This window comes from Hyla sarda, chromosome 12 (genome assembly GCF_029499605.1).
Source record: "Hyla sarda isolate aHylSar1 chromosome 12, aHylSar1.hap1, whole genome shotgun sequence".
NCBI classification, from domain to species: Eukaryota; Metazoa; Chordata; class Amphibia; order Anura; family Hylidae; genus Hyla; species Hyla sarda.
The window spans coordinates 29,853,182-29,872,960 of NC_079200.1; the positions used below are offsets into that span (position 1 = coordinate 29,853,182).

Below are 19,779 nucleotides of genomic sequence, written 5' to 3' on the forward strand. Positions count from 1 at the left end.
TAAGTGCTTTATTTTAATGGCCAAAATCTACCGATTTTGGCGTTGGTTGTAATCATAGTCACAGGAAGAGTTAAGGCAAAACGAATTGGATTTAAGATCTGATCTGTGCTGGAACATGCGAACATTAACGTTACGCCAATTTTTCCCCATTGCAGTTAAAGGGGAACAAATACTGCCAAAAACAATATTGGCCATGCTGCAATTTTAAAAATGAAATGCAGAAGACCCTACAATACTTAGGTGTCAATGCCACATTGTGCGAATGTGATTTTGTAAAGTCCCATGGACGCACATGTGACATCTGACCTATATACTGTAATTGAAGGGAACCTGACATGTTGAATTTGTTGTCTGGTCTGGGGCGGCAGCCATTAATATACAGTGATCCCTCAAGTTACAATATTAATTGGTTCCAGGACGACCATTGTATGTTGAAACCATTGTATGTTGAGACTAGAACTCTATGGAAACCTGGTAATTGGTTCTGAAGCCCCAAAATGTCATCCAAAAAATAGGAAAAAGTGAGGATTAAAGAAAAATAAGTAGATAACTAATATAGATAAAGCAAATCCTTACATATAAAAGTAAGAAAGATCTGCTGGGAGCTGTAATCACTGTCTATGTCAGTGTTTCCCAACCAGGGTGCCTCCAGCTATTGCAAAACTACAACTCCCAGCATGCCCGGACAGCCAACGGCTGTCCGGGCATGCTGGGAGTTGTAGTTTTGCAACAGCTGGAGACACCCTGGTTGGGAAACAATGGTTTATGTAGAGGACAGAAGCTTCTTCAGGGTCCTATACAGTACACACAGTGTCCGAAATGGAGCCACCCTTACTTGGTGTCCAAAGGGGTAACTAACCCTGGCACAGGTAAGGAGTAGTACAGAACTTGTAGTTCCTCCCTGTGCTGTAGGGGGCGCTACCAGACAGCCAGTCCGTGAATGAATTTCAGTAATACAGGGGTTTTACCAGTGAATGCCCATTCTGATTGGTCGGTTCTTCCGGCCATTGACACGTTTCACAGATCTGGACTGTCTGTACATTGTATATTGAGTCTGGTTTCAACTTACGGTGGTCCAGAAAAGAGCATTGTATGCTGAAACTATTGTATGTTGAGGCCATTGTAAGTTGAGGGATCACTGTATAGCTTTGAAGAATGAGATATAGTTTTAGTTGTATTTTATAAATTGAAATCTATGCTGACAATGATGATTGCCCAAGTGGGAGGTCCTACTCAGTGACTGACAGCTGAGTCACTCCGCCCACTGGACTCTGGATAGTGTAAGTAATGCCCACATGGTTGCACTACACTTATTTTTTTGCACCTTTGTTGCCAAATGGTGGAGACAGACATTCTGAGCCAAGGACAACTAGAATTGTTGGTGTATAGGAACTCTATGTAAAATGACTCAAGGATATTGAGAATTATAGTCCCCTCAATACTGTTTAAGGCCACAAATAGGCTGACTCCACCATATACAGCTCAGAAGTGCGCCTTAGAAGATTTCATTGTTTGTTTTGCCCTCATCAGTGATACCACAGATCATCTGGTAGGTACACACCAGAGACTGTTTTTATTTAAGTGCTATTTTGAGAACACATGTGTGATCTCATTAAAAAGGTGTCCAAAAAATGAATAATATCAAATCTACAAAGAAAAAAAAACAAAAAAAAAAAAACTTAAGTGCTTCTTTTCATTGAGCTTATTAGGAAATGAAAACATTTCAACATAAATGGGAAACCATCATTGGTAAGAAGTGCTTTCTGCAAAGTGCAAGAAGATAGGGATTGGGCATAGTTAAAAGTTTACAATATAAACAGGCTTTCCCCATCTTGTAGAAATATTGGCAAAGCAACCCTCAAAAAAAGGGTTTGTACGTAGACATTGCTGGCTATACAGTAAGGCCTGAAACTTCATAAAGCCATGTAGGATCCGATCGCTAAAAGATCCTTCATTGTAGGGTGCAAGAGCAGCAAAGAAGGGTTAAGATCTGCATGAATGGCATTAAAAGTGCTTCTCAGAATCATTTTTGGTTTGTATAGCTGCAGTGGGTTCCTGCTTTTTCCGCATGGCAGTGTTATGGGGACAGTAAGGAGAAAAAAGGGGAGACTTTGGTGCAATTTTTTAACCTAAGAGGGTGTGTTGGGGGTGATTTTAGTAAATCGAGGGTGCCATCAAGGGAATTCTGTGTACGGGTGTAGAAATCACTACAACCCCCAGCTTCCTCAGTGTTCAATGAGGAAGGTCTAATATTCAACCCAACTCACTGTGTATAGGTGAAGGATGAGATATATCTGATTTTGCAATATATCTACATATGTACACAAAGTACCGATTTGCAAATATGCAACAATTTTTGTTCTGCTAGCTACTTTCTACATAGAATATGACAAATACATAACCCTTGTTTTTGGAGCCCATTAGTAAAATAGCCCATGGTTTTCCTGCTGCTACCTGCTACGCTGGACCATGATGAATCTATGTCTCATAAAGACGCGGACTTCACCTGTCACCAGCTTCCCTTTAACATATTGAACCCTTGGCTAAGATCATCCAGTATTATACTGATGTTGAGCGCATGTTGTTTCAGATGGCATCTAATGTATATATAGATATACAGCATAATCAGATACATTCCACGCCTAAGAACCAGTGTCTAAGTGCTCTGTTCTGTAACAAATCCTCGGCTCACAGAAATGGGACAAGGTGGACAATTTGCATGTTACGCAGAGGTGAGGAGGACCCCCACTTCTTCGTTGGTTGACATGCACAATGTGTACAAGGCAGCTCTGGCCAAGGAAGGAGCTGACTCTATAGCCATTTGGTGGTCCTGAGTCTGCAAATGTCTCAGCATAATATGGCCAAGCTCTACTTAAGTTGAAGCCTTTGTCTTCTCAGTCTTACATATTAAATGTTTTGTTTGAAACATATTGTGTATATATATATATATATATATATATATATACACACAAATAAACACTTGGACATTTTATATGGGAGGCAACAGATCATTTAGCCTTGCTCATAACTTTTACCCTTCCCATATGCACATTTATGTCACCCAGGCAACATTCAGTGGGTGATGATGATCATAACAATGATGATGAAGAATTCTCGGGTCTTAGTGTACCAAAACGATTTCCGAAACATCCGTTAAAGAGGTGACTGCTTGCATCTTATGATTGCTGGATGGTAGAAAAGACGAAGCCTTAAATTCGCATTCCTTAGCATATGCCAGTATGGTGATCTGCAGCAGAATGACGCCAACCTGGGAGCATCCATTCCTGGTTAGTGCCAGATTTCGATGGCAGTTTTCATTAGAAGAGCTGTACGAGCCATTCATCTCTATCCTCAGGACACAAGAGCCTAACAGGGTTGGCAGGTTGGAATAAAGCCAAGCGATTCCCTTTCCTCTCTACCCCAGTCCACAGCGACTCAGACTTCCTGGTCCTCAAACACCTCAAGAAAGAGTGGTGGGAAGAGCTCCGTGGGGCACTCAACTTTCATATGTAGGAAGCGACTGGCATGGCAAGCTCCGATCATGCGTAAGTCAGTCACTTTCATCAGGAGCTTAGGCCAGAAGTGGGGAATGTTGTGTTTGCGGTGGTTGATGTAGTGTTCGAAGGCGAGAAGGTACGTCTCCTGACATTTCTCTATCTTGTCTGTGCAGATCAGACCGGTTCGGTCTAGGAAAGGAGAGAAAACTTAGAGATCATGACAGGAACAAGACTGAATTCTATTTTAATATATTAACTTGTGCAATGTTATAACTAGAGATGAGCGAACTTACAGTAAATTCGATTCGTCACAAACTTCTCGGCTTGGCAGTCGATGACTTATCCAGCATAAATTAGTTCAGCTTTCAGGTGCTCCGGTGGGCTGGAAAAGGTGGATACAGTCCTAGGGAAGAGTTTCCTAGGACTGTATCCACCTTTTCCAGCCCACGGGAGCACCTGAAAGCTGAACTAATTTATGCAGGAAAAGTCAGCAACTGCCGAGCCGAGAAGTTCGTGACAAATCAAATTTACTGTAAGTTCGCTCATCTCTAGTTATAACAATTATAGCTAAGAAGCAGCAAACTGTGCAATAAAAGAGCATGTAAAGCCCATACTTAAAAAAAAATATTACTATAGAAGGCCACGTATAAGGCTACATTCACACTATGATTTCTTTATACGGCGGGAAATTTCAAAACCGGCCGCTGCCGTATCCCTGCCAGATTTGCTCCACATCTCATTCATTTAATAAGCTGACTGGAGTCAGATAAAGACTCCGGTCGGCTTATTTTTATGCACCGTATCTGGTTTTGTTGCCGGACTGAAAACCGTGGTATGCTGTGGTTTTATGTCCAGCAATAAAACTGATGTGGTGCAAAAATGAGCCGACCGGAGTCACTATATGTGATGCTGCGCGGGTCCGGCGGGGACTCAGCAGCGGACGGTTTTGAAATTTCTCTGCCGTATGAAGAAATCGTAGTGTGAATGCACCCTTACTGAGTTTCATAATGTAGAGAACGACATTTTGCAGTGATCATTCTTGGCCTCTTCAGTACATTGCAGTTTATGGAACACTATGTATATTTTGCCACAATTTTGTGCAAATCATGACAAAAAAAGCAACAAAATTCACATTTGTGAATAGACCCTAAGTTGTCTTTTACTGTTTTCAATTGCTGAAACAAGGCTGGTGGATTTATTAGCATCAAACCTTCATGCATCTTCATGCAGTTAAAAGGGGTTTCCATGATTAGCAAAAAGGAGATTTTTGTACTCACCGTAAAATCTTTCTCGTAGCCTTTATTGGGGGGACACCTATACTGATGGGTATATGCTCTTGCCACTAGAAGGCGCTGACACTGGGAAAAAAAAGTCGGCTCCTCCCTGGCAGGATATACCCGCCCACTGGAAGTGAGGTAATCAGTTTTGTCATGAAGCAGTAGGAGAATCCAACAGAGAAATATGTCCGAAGGACCCTAGAAAAGAATCCCGGATAAAAAAAACAAGAACTGGAAAAGAGTATCCGGACAAAAAATGAAGAAACGGGTGGATGCATGTCCCCCAATGAAGGTTACGGGAAAGAGATTTTACGGTGAGTACAAAAATCTCCTTTTCTTGGTTGCTCTTCATTGGAGGACATCTATATTGATGAGATGTACCAAAGCAGTCCCCTAGGGTGGGAATAACAATCACCAGAGAAAGGGAATCAGTCCCAAGACCGAACCCACTCACCCGTAAGGCCTGGCCCCAGGCCAGAGAAAACTGAGGCCTAGAAACATAGCTCCTGGAAGATCCCTCGTCCATGGAGATGGACTGGGACGCCAAAGGAAGGGACTGTCCTTCACAGAGACTCTAAACCTATGGTCCTTATAGAGAGACAAGAAAAGGTCGACTAGGAAACCAGAGGGGCAGAACCATCCTGGAAGGAGGTAGGAATCAACTCTAAGGAACACAGAACCAGACAGAGGGCTAGCCCAGCTGGGAAAAAAAAAATAGTAAAATGGCACAAAAGAAACCCATCCAGAGTAAACCGATAAAAGAGAACATAGCGGAAGAAGCGCGGGAGAGCAATGTATGCCTGAGCAGAAGGCGAGCACTGGAGGTGGAGGCCTAAAAATCACCTTAAAAAAGAAAGACGGAAACCGGCTCAAGAGAGGCCTGGTGCGGAAGATCGAAGATCTGAACATCTGCAGGCCCAAAACCCCTATCCAGGAGCCCGACGCGAGCACCTGGGAGGACATAGCTCAACTGGTGTAATCGAGACGACCAGAATGCCCTTCATCTTGAGAGAACATGGACCCCGAAGGAGAAGATGGAAGGGAACAATGGCCAAGAAGGAGCAGAATGTCCAGAAAAGGGGCATCCCGGAACATCGGAGCGGCCGACATGGGAATTTGAGGTTCCCAAGTCTCCTGGAAGACTTACAACCAAAGGGTAAGGAAACCCAACATCCGCGAAACGCTCCAGGTGACAAACATCCATGCCGAGACAGAAGTGCGGTACAGAAAGACCGCCCCATAAATGGGATCGCGGAGAAGTCTGGGCAGGACTGCTACACATGCCAGAGACCTCAACCCTCACTAAGGTCCAAAGAACCAGGAGGGCCGACCTAGAAAAGAAGGTACTCCACAGGATCCTAGCATAGTGTCCAAGATAAGGAAACCAACCAGTCCTGGGGCCCAGCAGTGCAAGCAGACCAGAGCACTCCGAAGCAACAATAGGGAACAAAAGGGAACCCAGCTGGGACTCCCAGGCTCTAGGCACAAACGACTGACGGTGGCTAGACCAGCTGTCGCCAAGCCACACATAATAGCAGAAACCCCTCCAACAGAGGAGAGTGCCAAGGCTGCCTAAGCAGCAGTAGATAACCAAGAAACAGGAAGAGAGCCAGGCTGCAATATTGGGCAGTAAGCACATAGGTAGAGACACCGAAAGGCTCTTCTGAATGGTCTCAGCGAAAAACAAATGCCCAGCCAGACATCTTACCTATAAGGTGGGAAAAGAGAGAGATTGCTCCATCTCGGTAGTAGAAAGCGACCAGCCAAATAGTCCCCCTAGTGGAGGGGAAAACAAGGGGTGGTCGAGATGAAACTCAGGCACTGACCATGCCAAGCCCCGATCCCTGTAGAAGGGGGATTGTCAAAGTGCACCAGGCAATGAAGGAGCAGGGACATGCCGCCCTGCAACAATGGACAAAGTACTGGGTGGACGTAGCCCCCGGGAACACTGCGAGAACATATCAAGGAGCCAAATTGTGTACCCAGAGGGGTCGGAATCCTGGACACTGGAGCTGGCCAAAGATGCAAAGACATGACTACAAATGCAAGGAAGAAGCACACACACAGCAACCAACAGCGTTGAGAGGAACACCACATTGGGGTGAAACCCTGGACCAGATGGGCGCCAACGGAGCCAGTCTGGTCGTGTGTAAGCTAACCGAACAGGTGCCTGAGCCACCCTGCACAGGAATCCAGGAAGATACCTGAAGGCATAGGGGGGGGGGGGCGCTGAACTGTCTGTGATGCCCCACCAGGGGCATCAACCGCCGCAGACCTGTGGAAATAAGATAACAGGAAAGTCCGAGGCATTCCCCACCAATAGAAGGGAAGGTGGGCTCTACACGTGCCGACACAGATATGGATACCTCACGACAGTAGTGAGGAAGCAAGACTGCAGACACAAAACTGGTGACCTGGTGGATTAGAAACCATGCAGACACAGTCTGGCTATATGGCATAGGGGCCATGGCCACACTGGGTCCAGCATTCGGAACCACACCACAAAAAGTGGGGTACCGGAGTGCGGCCGATCTGATGGGCGACCTGGTGGTGCCGGAGACCATGCAGACGAACGTCTGGCTGACTGGCATCATCCCTGTGCACTTTGCAGGAACCCTCGTCCAGAATCCTCCCATGCAGAAAGGTACGGGAAAACACAGCCAAGCACGTGGTAGCCCAGTTGATGGAATCCACGTCACCGTAGGAGATCAGGGGAGGCAGAGGAGCCCTGGATTCCATCCCTGTCACCATGAAAAGGGTCGATAGGAAAGGTCGGGCCACTTCTTCAGACACCGCGCCCTAGCAACGGGACCGTAACTCCTGAAGGGCGACCTAGAGGTGTAGGAGATCATTAAGATCACTGTCTAGCTTACTGGCACAGGGTCCCCTTGTACCTATAGCGACACCCTTCTGGACTCCTCCCATTAGAAGAGGGGTACAGGAACTCCAGACAAGCACGCGGTAGCCCCATGATGGGAGACCGGTGGCGTCAAAAAACGTGCAGACAACAGTCCGGTTTATCATTAGAGTACACCCCCAGGCTCTGGCCAATGGTGATAAGGGGACAACGGCCCAGATGAAATAACACTATGCCCTATTGTCGCATATGGAGGGGCGTGGAGGCCTGGGGCCATGGATAGTATCCCCGCCATCCTGGGAGATCGGGGGAGGCTAAGGAGCCGTGGATTGTATCTCCGTCACCCTGCACAAAATCCATTGAATACGCTGGGTCACTCCTTCGGACACCACTTTTTAGCAGTGGGGAACCGTAATTCCAGCCGTGGATGCGGAAGCCATGTGATGAGTGAATGACGGCAGAGGAAACCAAGCAGACCACTGTCTGTGGTATTGGATCCAGTCCATGTCCACGTAGGAACACGTGCTTAAAGGGGTACTCCGGTGCTAAGACATCTTATCCCCTATCCAAAGGATAGGGGATAAGATGCCTGATCGCGGGGGTCCCGCCACTGGGGACCCCCGTGATCTTGCACGCAGCACCCCGTTAGAATCAGTCCACGGAGCGTGTTCGCTCTGGGTCTGATTACTGGCGATCACGCGGACGGAGCGTTGTGACATCACGGCTCCGCCCCCGTGTGACATCACGCTCCGCCCCCTCAATGCAAGTCTATGGGAGGCGGCATACCACCGGTGTCTCACCTTGGGGCATTCCCCACCAATAGAAGGGAAGGTGGGCTCTACACGTGCCGACACAGATATGGATACCTCACGACAGTAGTGAGGAAGCAAGACTGCAGACACAAAACTGGTGACCTGGTGGATTAGAAACCATGCAGACACAGTCTGGCTATATGGCTTGGGGGCCATGGCCACACTGGGTCCAGCATTCGGAACCACACCACAAAAAGTGGGGTACCGGAGTGCGGCCGATCTGATGGGCGACCTGGTGGTGCCGGAGACCATGCAGACGAACGTCTGGCTGACTGGCATCATCCCTGTGCACTTTGCAGGAACCCTCGTCCAGAATCCTCCCATGCAGAAAGGTACGGGAAAACACAGCCAAGCACGTGGTAGCCCAGTTGATGGAATCCACGTCACCGTAGGAGATCAGGGGAGGCAGAGGAGCCCTGGATTCCATCCCTGTCACCATGAAAAGGGTCGATGGGAAAGGTCGGGCCACTTCTTCAGACACCGCGCCCTAGCAACGGGACCGTAACTCCTGAAGGGCGACCTAGAGGTGTAGGAGATCATTAAGATCACTGTCTAGCTTACTGGCACAGGGTCCCCTTGTACCTATAGCGACACCCTTCTGGACTCCTCCCATTAGAAGAGGGGTACAGGAACTCCAGACAAGCACGCGGTAGCCCCATGATGGGAGACCGGTGGCGTCAAAAAACGTGCAGACAACAGTCCGGTTTATCATTAGATACCAAGCAGACCACTGTCTGTGGTATTGGATCCAGTCCATGTCCACGTAGGAACACGTGCTTAAAGGGGTACTCCGGTGCTAAGACATCTTATCCCCTATCCAAAGGATAGGGGATAAGATGCCTGATCGCGGGGGTCCCGCCACTGGGGACCCCCGTGATCTTGCACGCAGCACCCCGTTAGAATCAGTCCACGGAGCGTGTTCGCTCTGGGTCTGATTACTGGCGATCACGCGGACGGAGCGTTGTGACATCACGGCTCCGCCCCCGTGTGACATCACGCTCCGCCCCCTCAATGCAAGTCTATGGGAGGCGGCATACCACCGGTGTCTCACCTTGGGGAAGGGGCTGGAATGCGCACAATATCCCTGAAGTGGCGAAGAGACCATTGCCTCTTCAGGTAATAAAACAGGGTGGCGGATGCAAATAGTAAAGCGGACCCCAAAAATCTAATTTAATATATGGTCCCCAGACCGGAAATCCAGCAAGATTAAACCGTTAAAAACAGACATTACAACAAAGGGCTGCAATAGCTGTCTGCCACCACAAGTGGAAGCAAAACAAGGGACCAGAAAGTAGGGGCTGCAATCTACTAATGGCCACAAGAGGGGGGTAAGAACATGGACTGAGAAACAAAAGATCTTTTTTTTTTTTTGTAAATAAAAAGCGTGCAGGAAGCAGTGCACTGCACAGGGACCCCGAGGCCGGAACGCGCCCTGGGACAGAAGGGCCGAGAATTGCCGAAGGAACGCTCCCGACCCCTGAACCGTGCCCAGTCACTGCCAAGCAGGGAGCAGCGGAATCACGCGCGCTGCGGGGAGATGCCAGAGCAGAATGGCGGGCCACGTTGTCCAGGCGCTTGGCCTCCCGTTGCCCCGGGAACAATGTGAGGGGCGGAGCATGAGAGGCGCATAATTGCGCCGATCAAAGGAAAGTGAAAGTGCGGCAGCGAAATAAGGCGGCCAGGAGAGCACAGCCGGCTGTCTATATATGTACAGTACCACTGTGCGGTGAGAGAATGAGCCGCCGCACAGCCCACCGGGCCTCCATACCCGAGAGCCTCAATAAAAAATGTCAGGGATATCCTCCAATGACAACACCCCCAATAATCCTTAGGATTAACCCATGTCAGGGTAAAAGCAGGCGGTGGGGCGATGATTGTGACAGGGAGGATTGCTGCAGGCATGGTGCTGCCGGTAGCATGACCGGAGGCCACAAGGTTGACCCAGCACAGCTACGCGTAATGACGGCCGAGGAGCCGGCGTAGGGAAAAGGGACCCTAGGATGGAGAAAGCCTAGCGAAGTACAGAAGGGGAGGATGTTAGACATACTCACCAACCGACTCCATCTTCTCATACTCACCCAGGCGTCTTCAACCAGCTTATGGCCACGCTGCATCATACCAGGCGGGGAGATAAGATAGCGGGGAGAGCAGGGGCAGTGGGGGACTTGAACCGAGGGTACAACCTCCAGGCACTGGCCGTTGGTGAGAAGGGGTTAACAGTACATACTCTATGTCTGTGCCCCTTTGTCGCATATGGGGGAACAGGTAGTGCCATGCTCCTGAACCCCCACCTGAAAATGAGAAACAAAACTAAACAGCCCTTACTAAAAATAATTAAAAAAAAAGACCAGGTCTGGGGAGCTCCCAGACCTGTGTCTTGCCTCCTACTGACACTAGCTAAAACTGATTACCTCACTTCCAGTGGGCGGGTATATCCTGCCAGGGAGGAGCCGACTTTTTTCTTAGTGTCAGCGCCTCCTAGTGGCAAGTATAGGTGTCCCCCAATGAAGGGTGACAGAGAAACATGGTTGCTTTCCTGCAAACACTGCCACACCTGTCGATAGGCAGCCTTTGGTATTGCAGCTCAGTTCCTACACCTTAATCAAAATGAACTGCAGTACAAGTCACAAACCCACAGGCATGTATGGCCCTGTATATGAAGAGCAAGCAGCTTTTTTCTACTCCTTGAAAACCTCTTTAACCTCTCATGCCAGGATAAGTGCCCCAATTGCATATAAAAAAGAAACTGTGATCACCTGAGGACATGAGCAAGACAGCTTGCAGCAGAGCCACTTCAGTGTCATCGAGATTAAATGCAGACAAGGATCGTCCTAAGTCGAATATGGCATCAGATACCACCCCTAGCCCTCCGTTCTTTAGTTGTTCTCGCTTCACTGCCATCTCACCACTCAGTGTTAGGGTCTCACTTTCTGGATCGTAACGCACGGCAGCCCGGAGAGACATGATCTCCATACAGCATCCTTTCAACAGGATGATCTGGTCTTCGCAAGGTAGCTGCAAATATAAGCAAGGGTCAAAATCAGTGATACAGACATGATATCATTTATATATAAGCACAAAACAAGTCATTAAAGGGGTACTCTGCTGCCCCGGTGTTCGGAACATTTTGCATTGAGGGGGCGTGGTGTCACTAGGGGTGTGGCCATTACATCACGACCCCTGCCGCCTGCACCCAGTGCTCTAAACGAACGCCGGGTGCTGCACATAGATCCTGGTGGTCTCAGCTGCGGGACCCCCACGATCAGACATCTTATCCCCCTATCCTTTGGATAGGGGATAAGATGTCTAGAGGCGGAGTAACGCTTTAAAGGGTAACTCATTTTTTTGCTATTGCACTCCTTATGGTAAAAAAAAATATCTCTAATATACTTTGTTTTAAAAAAATTAAGTTTTCTATGTTTTATTTGTGCTTAAAAAAGCTCAAGAGCACATTTCCCCCCATCTTATACACAGACTTACAACAGAGGTCCAAACACAGAAAGTGCAGCCTGGAGTGCTAAGGGGTGTGTGTCCAGCCTCATCCAATCATAGCTCCTCTCACACTTTGTTGGACACACCCCCCCTCAGCACTCCAGGCTGCACTTCCTGTGTTTGAGCTTCGGTCCTAAGTCTGTGTATAAGATGGTGGGGGGGGGGGGGGGTTATGTGCTCTTGAGCTTTTTTTAAGCACAAATAAAATTGAATTTTTTTTAACCAAAGTATATTAGAAATCTTTTTTATTTACCATAAGGAGTGCAATAGCAAACATTTGTTTTAATGAGAGAGCCCATTTAAAGGAAGAGCCTTCATGCCCTATCTGAGTGTCTGAACCCTGAGGATTTAACTGTGCGCACCGCCACCAATCACAGGAATGGGAGCCCTGTCTCCCCCGTATGAATCAAGCTTCAGTTAGACATATCTGCTGATGCTCCAGTTTGAATGGAATGCTCCACTGAAATAAGGGGGGGGGACCGCTGTTCTCAGGATAAGAATGGGTCCCCAATAAAGGCACTCATCATCTATCCTACAGATAGGTGATGAGTGTCCTTCATGCGAAAACCCCTTCCAAATCTTACGCCAAATTTGAGAAAGAGCAAAGGTGCGGCACTTATCAGCTCCAGTTAAAATCAAAAGGGTTTATTTCACTTCATTTAAACATATAATTGGGGAAAAGTTGACAGCTAATTCCTTTAAAATCGTATACAACCACAGGTTGTCAAGGCTTGCTGGGAGTTGTCATTTTGCCCTATCAGCCTCTATTAACAGATCCATAATGCAATAATGATATTCTGCTGGGGATCCATTTGGTATCTTGGTATGCCTACAAGTTTCTATCAAAGAACTCAAAGGTCTTTTTTCTTATGGATTTTTATGCAAGAGAAAAAAATCTTATCCATGTTCCATAGCGCGCTGCCTATGGAATATTGGACTATTAGGGTACGTTCCCACACGGCGTATTTTGCTGCGTATTTGCTGCGTATTTGGTGCTGCGTATTTTCCTACCCATTGACTTCAACAGAGAAAATAAAATACGCAGCAGCAAATACGCAGCAAATACGCTGTGTGGGAATGTACCCTTACGCCGCAATCTCCCTGCTGGACCCGGCATTCGTTTAGAGCATCAGGTGCAGTGCCAGAGGCTTGTGATGTCACATTCACGCCCCGCTGGTGACGTCACGGCAACGCCCCCTCAATGCAAGTCTATGGGAGGGGGCGTGACGGCAGTCACGCCCCCTCCCATAGACTTGCATTGAGGGGGCGTTGCCGTGACGTCACCAGCGGGGCGTGAATGTGACGTCACGAGCCTCCGCCACGCATCGCCAGTAATCCGGCAAGATGCCAAGTTCACTTTGTGCGTGGGATGTCTGGGGTGCGGCAGCCGAGATCAAGGGGGTCCCCAGCGGAGGGACCCCCGCGATCTGACATCTTATCCCCTATCCTTTGGATAGGGGATAAGGCGGAATTCACATCTCGTTTTTGCAATACGGTTCCCGTATCCTGTTTCAGTGAAAAAAACGTATGGAACCATATTGCAAACCATATGTATAGACATTTCATAGAAAAACGGATGCCAACCGTAGCATCCGGTTGTGTACGCTTTGCATCATTTACGGTTTTATCTGTTTTTTTCCCCCGTACACAAAACCGTAGTCTTCTACAGTTTTATGTCCGGGTGAAAAAACGGATACAAACCGTATACATTTTTTTTTTTTTTTTAAATGGTGATCTATGGGAACCGTACTGAACTGTATGTGCGTACGGTTCCATCCGGTTTGCACAATACGGTTTAGCAGTTTGCACATGCGCAGTGCACGCCGAAAGTTCTTCCCACAAAAACAACTTTATTTAAATAAGGACAAACATAAAACCGTATCCGTTTTTTCTTCTTCAAAAAAACGTATTAAACTATATGCAACCGGACATCTGTTTTCAAACCGTATATGGTTTAAAACCGTACAGAGGTCTATACGGCTGTACACGGTTCAGTCTGGTTTTGAGACATACGCTTTTTTTTACAAAAAAACTGATACGGGAACCGTAATGCAAAAACGAGATGTCAATGCAGCCTAAGATGTCTAGGGGTGGAGTAGCCCTTTAAAGGGGTATTCCAGGGAAAAACTTTTTTTTTATATATCAACTGGCTCCAGAAAGTTAAACAGATTTGTAAATTACTTCTATAAAAAAATCTTAATCCTTTCAGTACTTATGAGCTTCTGAAGTGGAGTTGTTCTTTTCTGTCTAAGTGCTCTCTGATGACACGTATCTTGGGAACCGCCCAGTTTAGAAGAAAATCCCCATAGCAAACCTCTTCTAAACCAGGCGGTTCCCGAGACACGTGTCATCAGAGAGCATTTAGACAGAAAAGAACAACTCAACTTCAGCAGCTCATAAGTACTGAAAGGATTAAGATTTTTCTTAATAGAAGTAATTTACAAATCTGTTAAACTTTCTGGAGCCAGTTGATATATATATATATATATATATATATATGTATATATAAAAGTTTTTTCCTGGATAACCCCTTTAATGCTTTGAATGAAGCTGGAATTTTATACCCACCTGTATGTGTTGGAGACTTCTTTCATAGTTTATAGAGTTGCATAGGTCCACAGGTTTTTACCCCTAGATTAACCCTTCTTTTGCCCATCACTCACCTCAGAGAACATAGGCAGTTTCTTGGCAAAGTCCACCACCCGAGTAATCGCAGGGGTGATTATTTTGGTGAACTCACTGAAAGCTTCCAGATCAACTTTATCACCGTCTGGCATTGATGCCATGGGAGACTGTCCTATGTCTTCAGGCTTTCATGTCGGGATGAAAAGAAAAGAGAAAGAAAGAGACATAAAAGATGCCATAAATTAGATTAAAAAAAAATACATATATAAACATTTGAATATGACAAAGAAACAAAATTTAGCAATTTATATGTGAAAAATAAATAAAAATAATAATAAAATGACGGAGATGCAGATTGTCTTGCTTGCCTACGTCTAACCAGCAGAGGGAGCTGTTCATCAAGGCTGGACAACAGTAAAGGAAAGTGAGCGTGGACCATCCATGTGACACAGAGAGGAGGGAGTGGGGAGACACCATGGGAAGGAGGGAGGGAGTGAAGGAGGCGCAGCTCCCAGCTGCTTCTATCCTTCTCGGATATATCAAAATATACATGCGTGCGTCACGCAGAGGCCTGCCAGAAGTATACCGATCATAAATGTGCAGAAATCCATGATCAAATCTATGCCGTCCGGGCATCAAGAAGAAAATTCCAAGTTATAGCTGCATGAATGGAGACATTTCAATGGACGAGAGTATGTGGGAAAAAAAATCTATACGGTACAGAAAGAGAACTGTGCCAGGATAGACGTGCAAGGCCCAGAGATCGTGCTGCTGCGGTGAGCATGCACTTGCGTGAATTTCTAGAACGTTCCGCAGCACAGCCATATGGGGAGTTATAGTAAAATGCACTGCATCATCTAAGTAAAAGGAGGCGGTGCTGGCAGAAACCTAACACTGCTGCGGGGAGAATCAGGCAGGACCTGCTCCGTTCACATTTGGTGGGGAAAGTTTGCGAAAGGATGAAAGACGACGCGAGGAGGAGAAAGGTCGGACGACCCCCGGCGCACGAGGATGGCACTGAACACCTAAAATGACGGATACCTGCACATTGTAAAGACACCTCTGTAGGGATGCGGGCTGTCATGACCCACAGGCACAAAGTGGCAGCTTTTATATTCTAGCACTTCTATCTAAATGACCCCCCCCAAGGCTGTACGCTCCTATGTTTTGCAGCATATCATGCACAGTCACTGCTATCCGAGTGCTGACGCAGCATGACACCTCTATTGTGTATGTATGCTCAATGGAGCATTGACAGCTGTGGTTTGTGATATAAATTACCCACCGTGGTGTGTCTGCATGTGGTGCAGCATCCCGGCGCTTGTGCAACTATGTATAGCATTGCATTGTGATCCCCATATGCCTTTGAGTCTGCATGTGCACAGAGGCATAAGATCAAGCACACAGAAATGCGGTCTCCAGAGATGAACACTGGTAGTAGTATGGGTCGTAGTGAAGAGCTGAAGTCAGACTGGGAAATGTACTCTTGCACCACTCACTACAGCAGTGTTTCCCAACCAGGGTGCCTCCAGCTGTTGCAAAACTACAACTTCCAGCATGCCCGGACAGCCGGAGGCTGTCCGGGCATGCTGGAAGTTGTAGTTTTGCAACAGCTGGAGGCGCCCTGGTTGGGAAACACTGCACTAGCGAGAGCCAAACTGCTTCTGGAAGTGATACCACCGCAAGAAATGGGTTTTCATGGTGGGTCTGCTGCACAGAAGCCTGAGATCACCATGTGCAATGTCAAGGGTTGCAAAGCCCCCCGACGATTAAAGGGGTACTCCGGTGGCATACTACTGCGTTGAGCTGTACGCAACCCTTTGTTACTAGTATTCTCTAGTCATCCTCCAAACCTAGATCCATCCATTAGACTGTCAGATAGTGAAAACGTGATTCATCACCCCACACATTTCCACTGCTCCAACATTAAAGGGGTACTCCCGTGGAAAACTTTTTTTTAAATCAACTGGTGCCAGAAAGTTAAACAGATTTGTAAATGACTTCTATGAAAAAAATCTCAATCCTTCCAGTACTTATTAGCTGCTGAATACTACAGAGGAAATGGTTTTCTTTTTGGAACACAGAGCTCTCTGCTGACATCATGACTACAGTGCTCTCTGCTGACATCTCTGTCCATTTTAGGAACTGTCCAGAGCAGCATATGTTTGCTATGGGGATTTTCTCCTACTCTGGACAGTTCCTAAAATGGACAGAGATGTCAGCAGAGAGCACTGTGCTCGTGATGTCAGCAGAGAGCACTGTGTTCCGAAAGGGAAAACCATTTCCTCTGTAGTATTCAGCAGCTAATAAGTACTGGAAGGATTAAGATTTTTTAATAGAAGTCATTTACAAATCTATTTAACTTTCTGGAACCAGTTGATTTAAAAAAAAAGTTTTCCACGGGAGTACCCCTTTAATGTTGGAGCAGTGGAAATGTGTGGGGTGATGAATCACGTTTTCACTATCTAACAGTCTAATGGATGGATCTAGGTTTGGAGGATGACTAGAGAACACTAGTAACAAAGGGTTGCGTACAGCTCACCGCAGTAGTATGGACACCGGTCCTGCCAAGGAAATGCCCATGCACTGATGCCACCTTGGGCATACAGTTTACTGGGTCAAGCACCGAATCTAAACTAACTCAGGCTATGTTCCCTAACTACTCCTAACAGTCCTCCCACCCATAAAAAAAAGTTCAGAGCTTTAAAAAGCTGTGTATCTTACCTTTATTCTTTCTCAAAAGCAGGCGAAAGTGGGCATTTCCCAGCAGGCTTGACATCATTGAAGCCTGCTGGGGATCACTTCCGCCCTCACATCTTTGCAGTGCTGTGATAAATAGCAAACCTCAAGCTCTGCGCAGCTTTCAGTGAGGCTCTGTGCAGCTTTCAGTCAGCCTCTGTGCAGCTGTCAATCAAGCTCAGTGCAGAGAAGCACTTCCTATGTTTGGTCTCCTGCCAGGCCGGGAGGAGACCAAACTCACTGTACTAATTGCAGCAGGGAACAGAACAGAGCCACCTAGTGGCCGTATTTTCTATTACATTTTAAACATATTTATGTTGATAATTTTAAAAGCAAGTGAATGGGAAAGTGTCTGCTAATTACACAAGGAACACTATATTAAACATTTTATTTGGTGACAGGTACTCTTTAAGCTGGTAGCTCTTAGTCATAGCATCCAGAGAAGTAAAGTAAAATCCTTACAGTATACCTGTCACTTTCGATCGGTCGTATTCAGCAGCTAATAAGTACTGGAAGGATTAAGATTTTTTAAAAGAAGTAATTTACAAATCTGTTTAACTTTCTGGCACCAGTTGATTTAAAAAAAAAAAAAAAAGTTTTCCACTGGAGTACCCCTCTTAAAGTGACAGTGCCCATTCGAAACATAAACCCACAAATAAATGCATGTGGTCAAAACCACCCAATCATTGAGATGAATTGGAAGGTCCATTTTGATTTGGACCTTCTCATCCAACATCAGCACCTGACCTCACAACTGCACACCTTCACAAAAAAAAAAAACTCCAAAAATCTTGTGGAAAGCTTGGCCAAATAGTGGAGGCTGATATAACCCCCAAAAAAGAGGGCCCAACTCCATATAAGCTCGTATGATTCTGTAAAAGAATGTCAATGCTAATATAGCTGTAATGGCGCAGTATCCACATGTCTATATAAGCACTAGGTACACACTGCTGCAAAAAGAAAATCATAGCCCAGTGTTTCCCAACCAGGGTGCCTCCAGCTGTTGCAAAACTACAACTCCCAGCATGCCCGGACAGCCGGAGGCTGTCCGGGCATGTTGGGAGTTGTAGTTTTGCAACAGCTGGAGGCACCCTGGTTGGGAAACAGTGCCAAAGCCTAATGAACCCTTGCAATGCTGTCAGCTCTTAGAATACAAGAACTACAACTCTCAGGATACTTTGGGTGTCAGTGATATGATGATCTGTAGAGAAGACAAAAGGGAAAGGCCCACAAAGGTACCTAGTGCATTACCCTGGGAGATGATGGAGTCCCCACAAGAAAGTTGGGTCGGTAGGGGGTCTGATGGATGGCCGCTCACCTGGAGCGTATATTATAAACGCATGTAACCTCTATCTGAGGTGGAAAGAGGATTCTGTGCAGGCCCGCAGGTCTCAGGATGGAACTGAAGGGAAATCCTGTTAATGGACTGGATGTGGTGAGGAAAAAATGACCTTAAAGCAGGCGCTGAGAAGTCCAGAGAATTTCACAGCCAAGTTATGGAAGTGAGTTGAATTCAGGCTTTTTTAGTTCATAGCATCAATAACGCGTTTCGGGGTGAACATACCCCTTCTTCAGATTGACAGATTTGTGATCTGTCAATCTGAAGAAGGGGTGTGGAAGGATGTATCTCCCCCCCCCCTCTGACCAGGTGGATAGCTCTAGTCAATAAGTATGTCCCTTTGTATCACGCACTATATGTCAGTAGGAAATGCCCTAAAGGTTTGGGTGCCCTGGTTGTTGCTGGATGTCTCTGCTGACCCCCCCCCCCCCAGTTAGGGGAGCCTCGCAGTCCTAGACTGGTTAGCTACCATGGGAGCTCCAAGAATGTGTGTGTGTGTGTGTGGGTGAATGGATTTGTCTGTCGTGTGGTGGTTATGTGCGGCTGTTTTCAGCGGGCCTGCCTGTCCCCGACTAATTTATGTGCGTCAGCTTTTATGACGGTTTCTCTGTTATGCTCCTGTTGGGATATGGAGTGGAGTGGAGTGGTCTGCTGGAATGGTTTTCTTAATTGTACTTGTTGTTTCATTGAGAAAAATCTATAAAAATTAATTTAAAAAAAATCTGAAGAAGGGGTATGTTCACCCCGAAACGCGTTATTGATGCTATGAACTAATAAAGCCTGAATTCAACTCACTTCCATGACTTGGCTGTGAAATTCTCTGGACTTCTGAGCGCCTGCTTTAAGGTAATTTTTTCCTCACCACATCCAGTGATATGATTAGAGATGAGCGAATTTACAGTAAATTCGATTTGTCACGAACTTCTCGGCTCGGCAGTTGATGACTTATCCTGCATAAATTAGTTCAGCTTTCAGGTGCTCCCGTGGGCTGGAAAAGGTGGATACAGTCCTAGGAGACTCTTTCCTAGGACTGGATCCACCTTTTCCAGCCCACCGGAGCACCGGAAAGCTGAACTAATTTATGCAGGATAAGTCATCAACTCCCGAGCCGAGAAGTTCGTGACGAATCGAATTTACTGTA

The 19,779-nt window shown here is 46.7% G+C and overlaps 1 protein-coding gene across 6 annotated transcripts in view; it reads right to left on the reverse strand.

The window, feature by feature from the left end:
• Positions 1-741: 741 nt before the first annotated feature.
• THRA (thyroid hormone receptor alpha) overlaps positions 742-19,779 on the reverse strand; it is a 111,299-nt gene continuing 92,261 nt past the window's right edge. For all 6 annotated transcript variants that reach the window (XM_056549057.1, XM_056549060.1, XM_056549058.1 and 3 more), the window contains 3 exons: positions 14,599-14,745; positions 11,200-11,458; positions 742-3,686 (listed from right to left, as the gene is read on the reverse strand). In XM_056549057.1, coding sequence (XP_056405032.1) covers positions 3,436-3,686; positions 11,200-11,458; positions 14,599-14,745 — 657 coding nt within the window. In that variant the 3' untranslated portion in view covers positions 742-3,435. The remainder of the gene's footprint in view (positions 3,687-11,199; positions 11,459-14,598; positions 14,746-19,779) is intronic.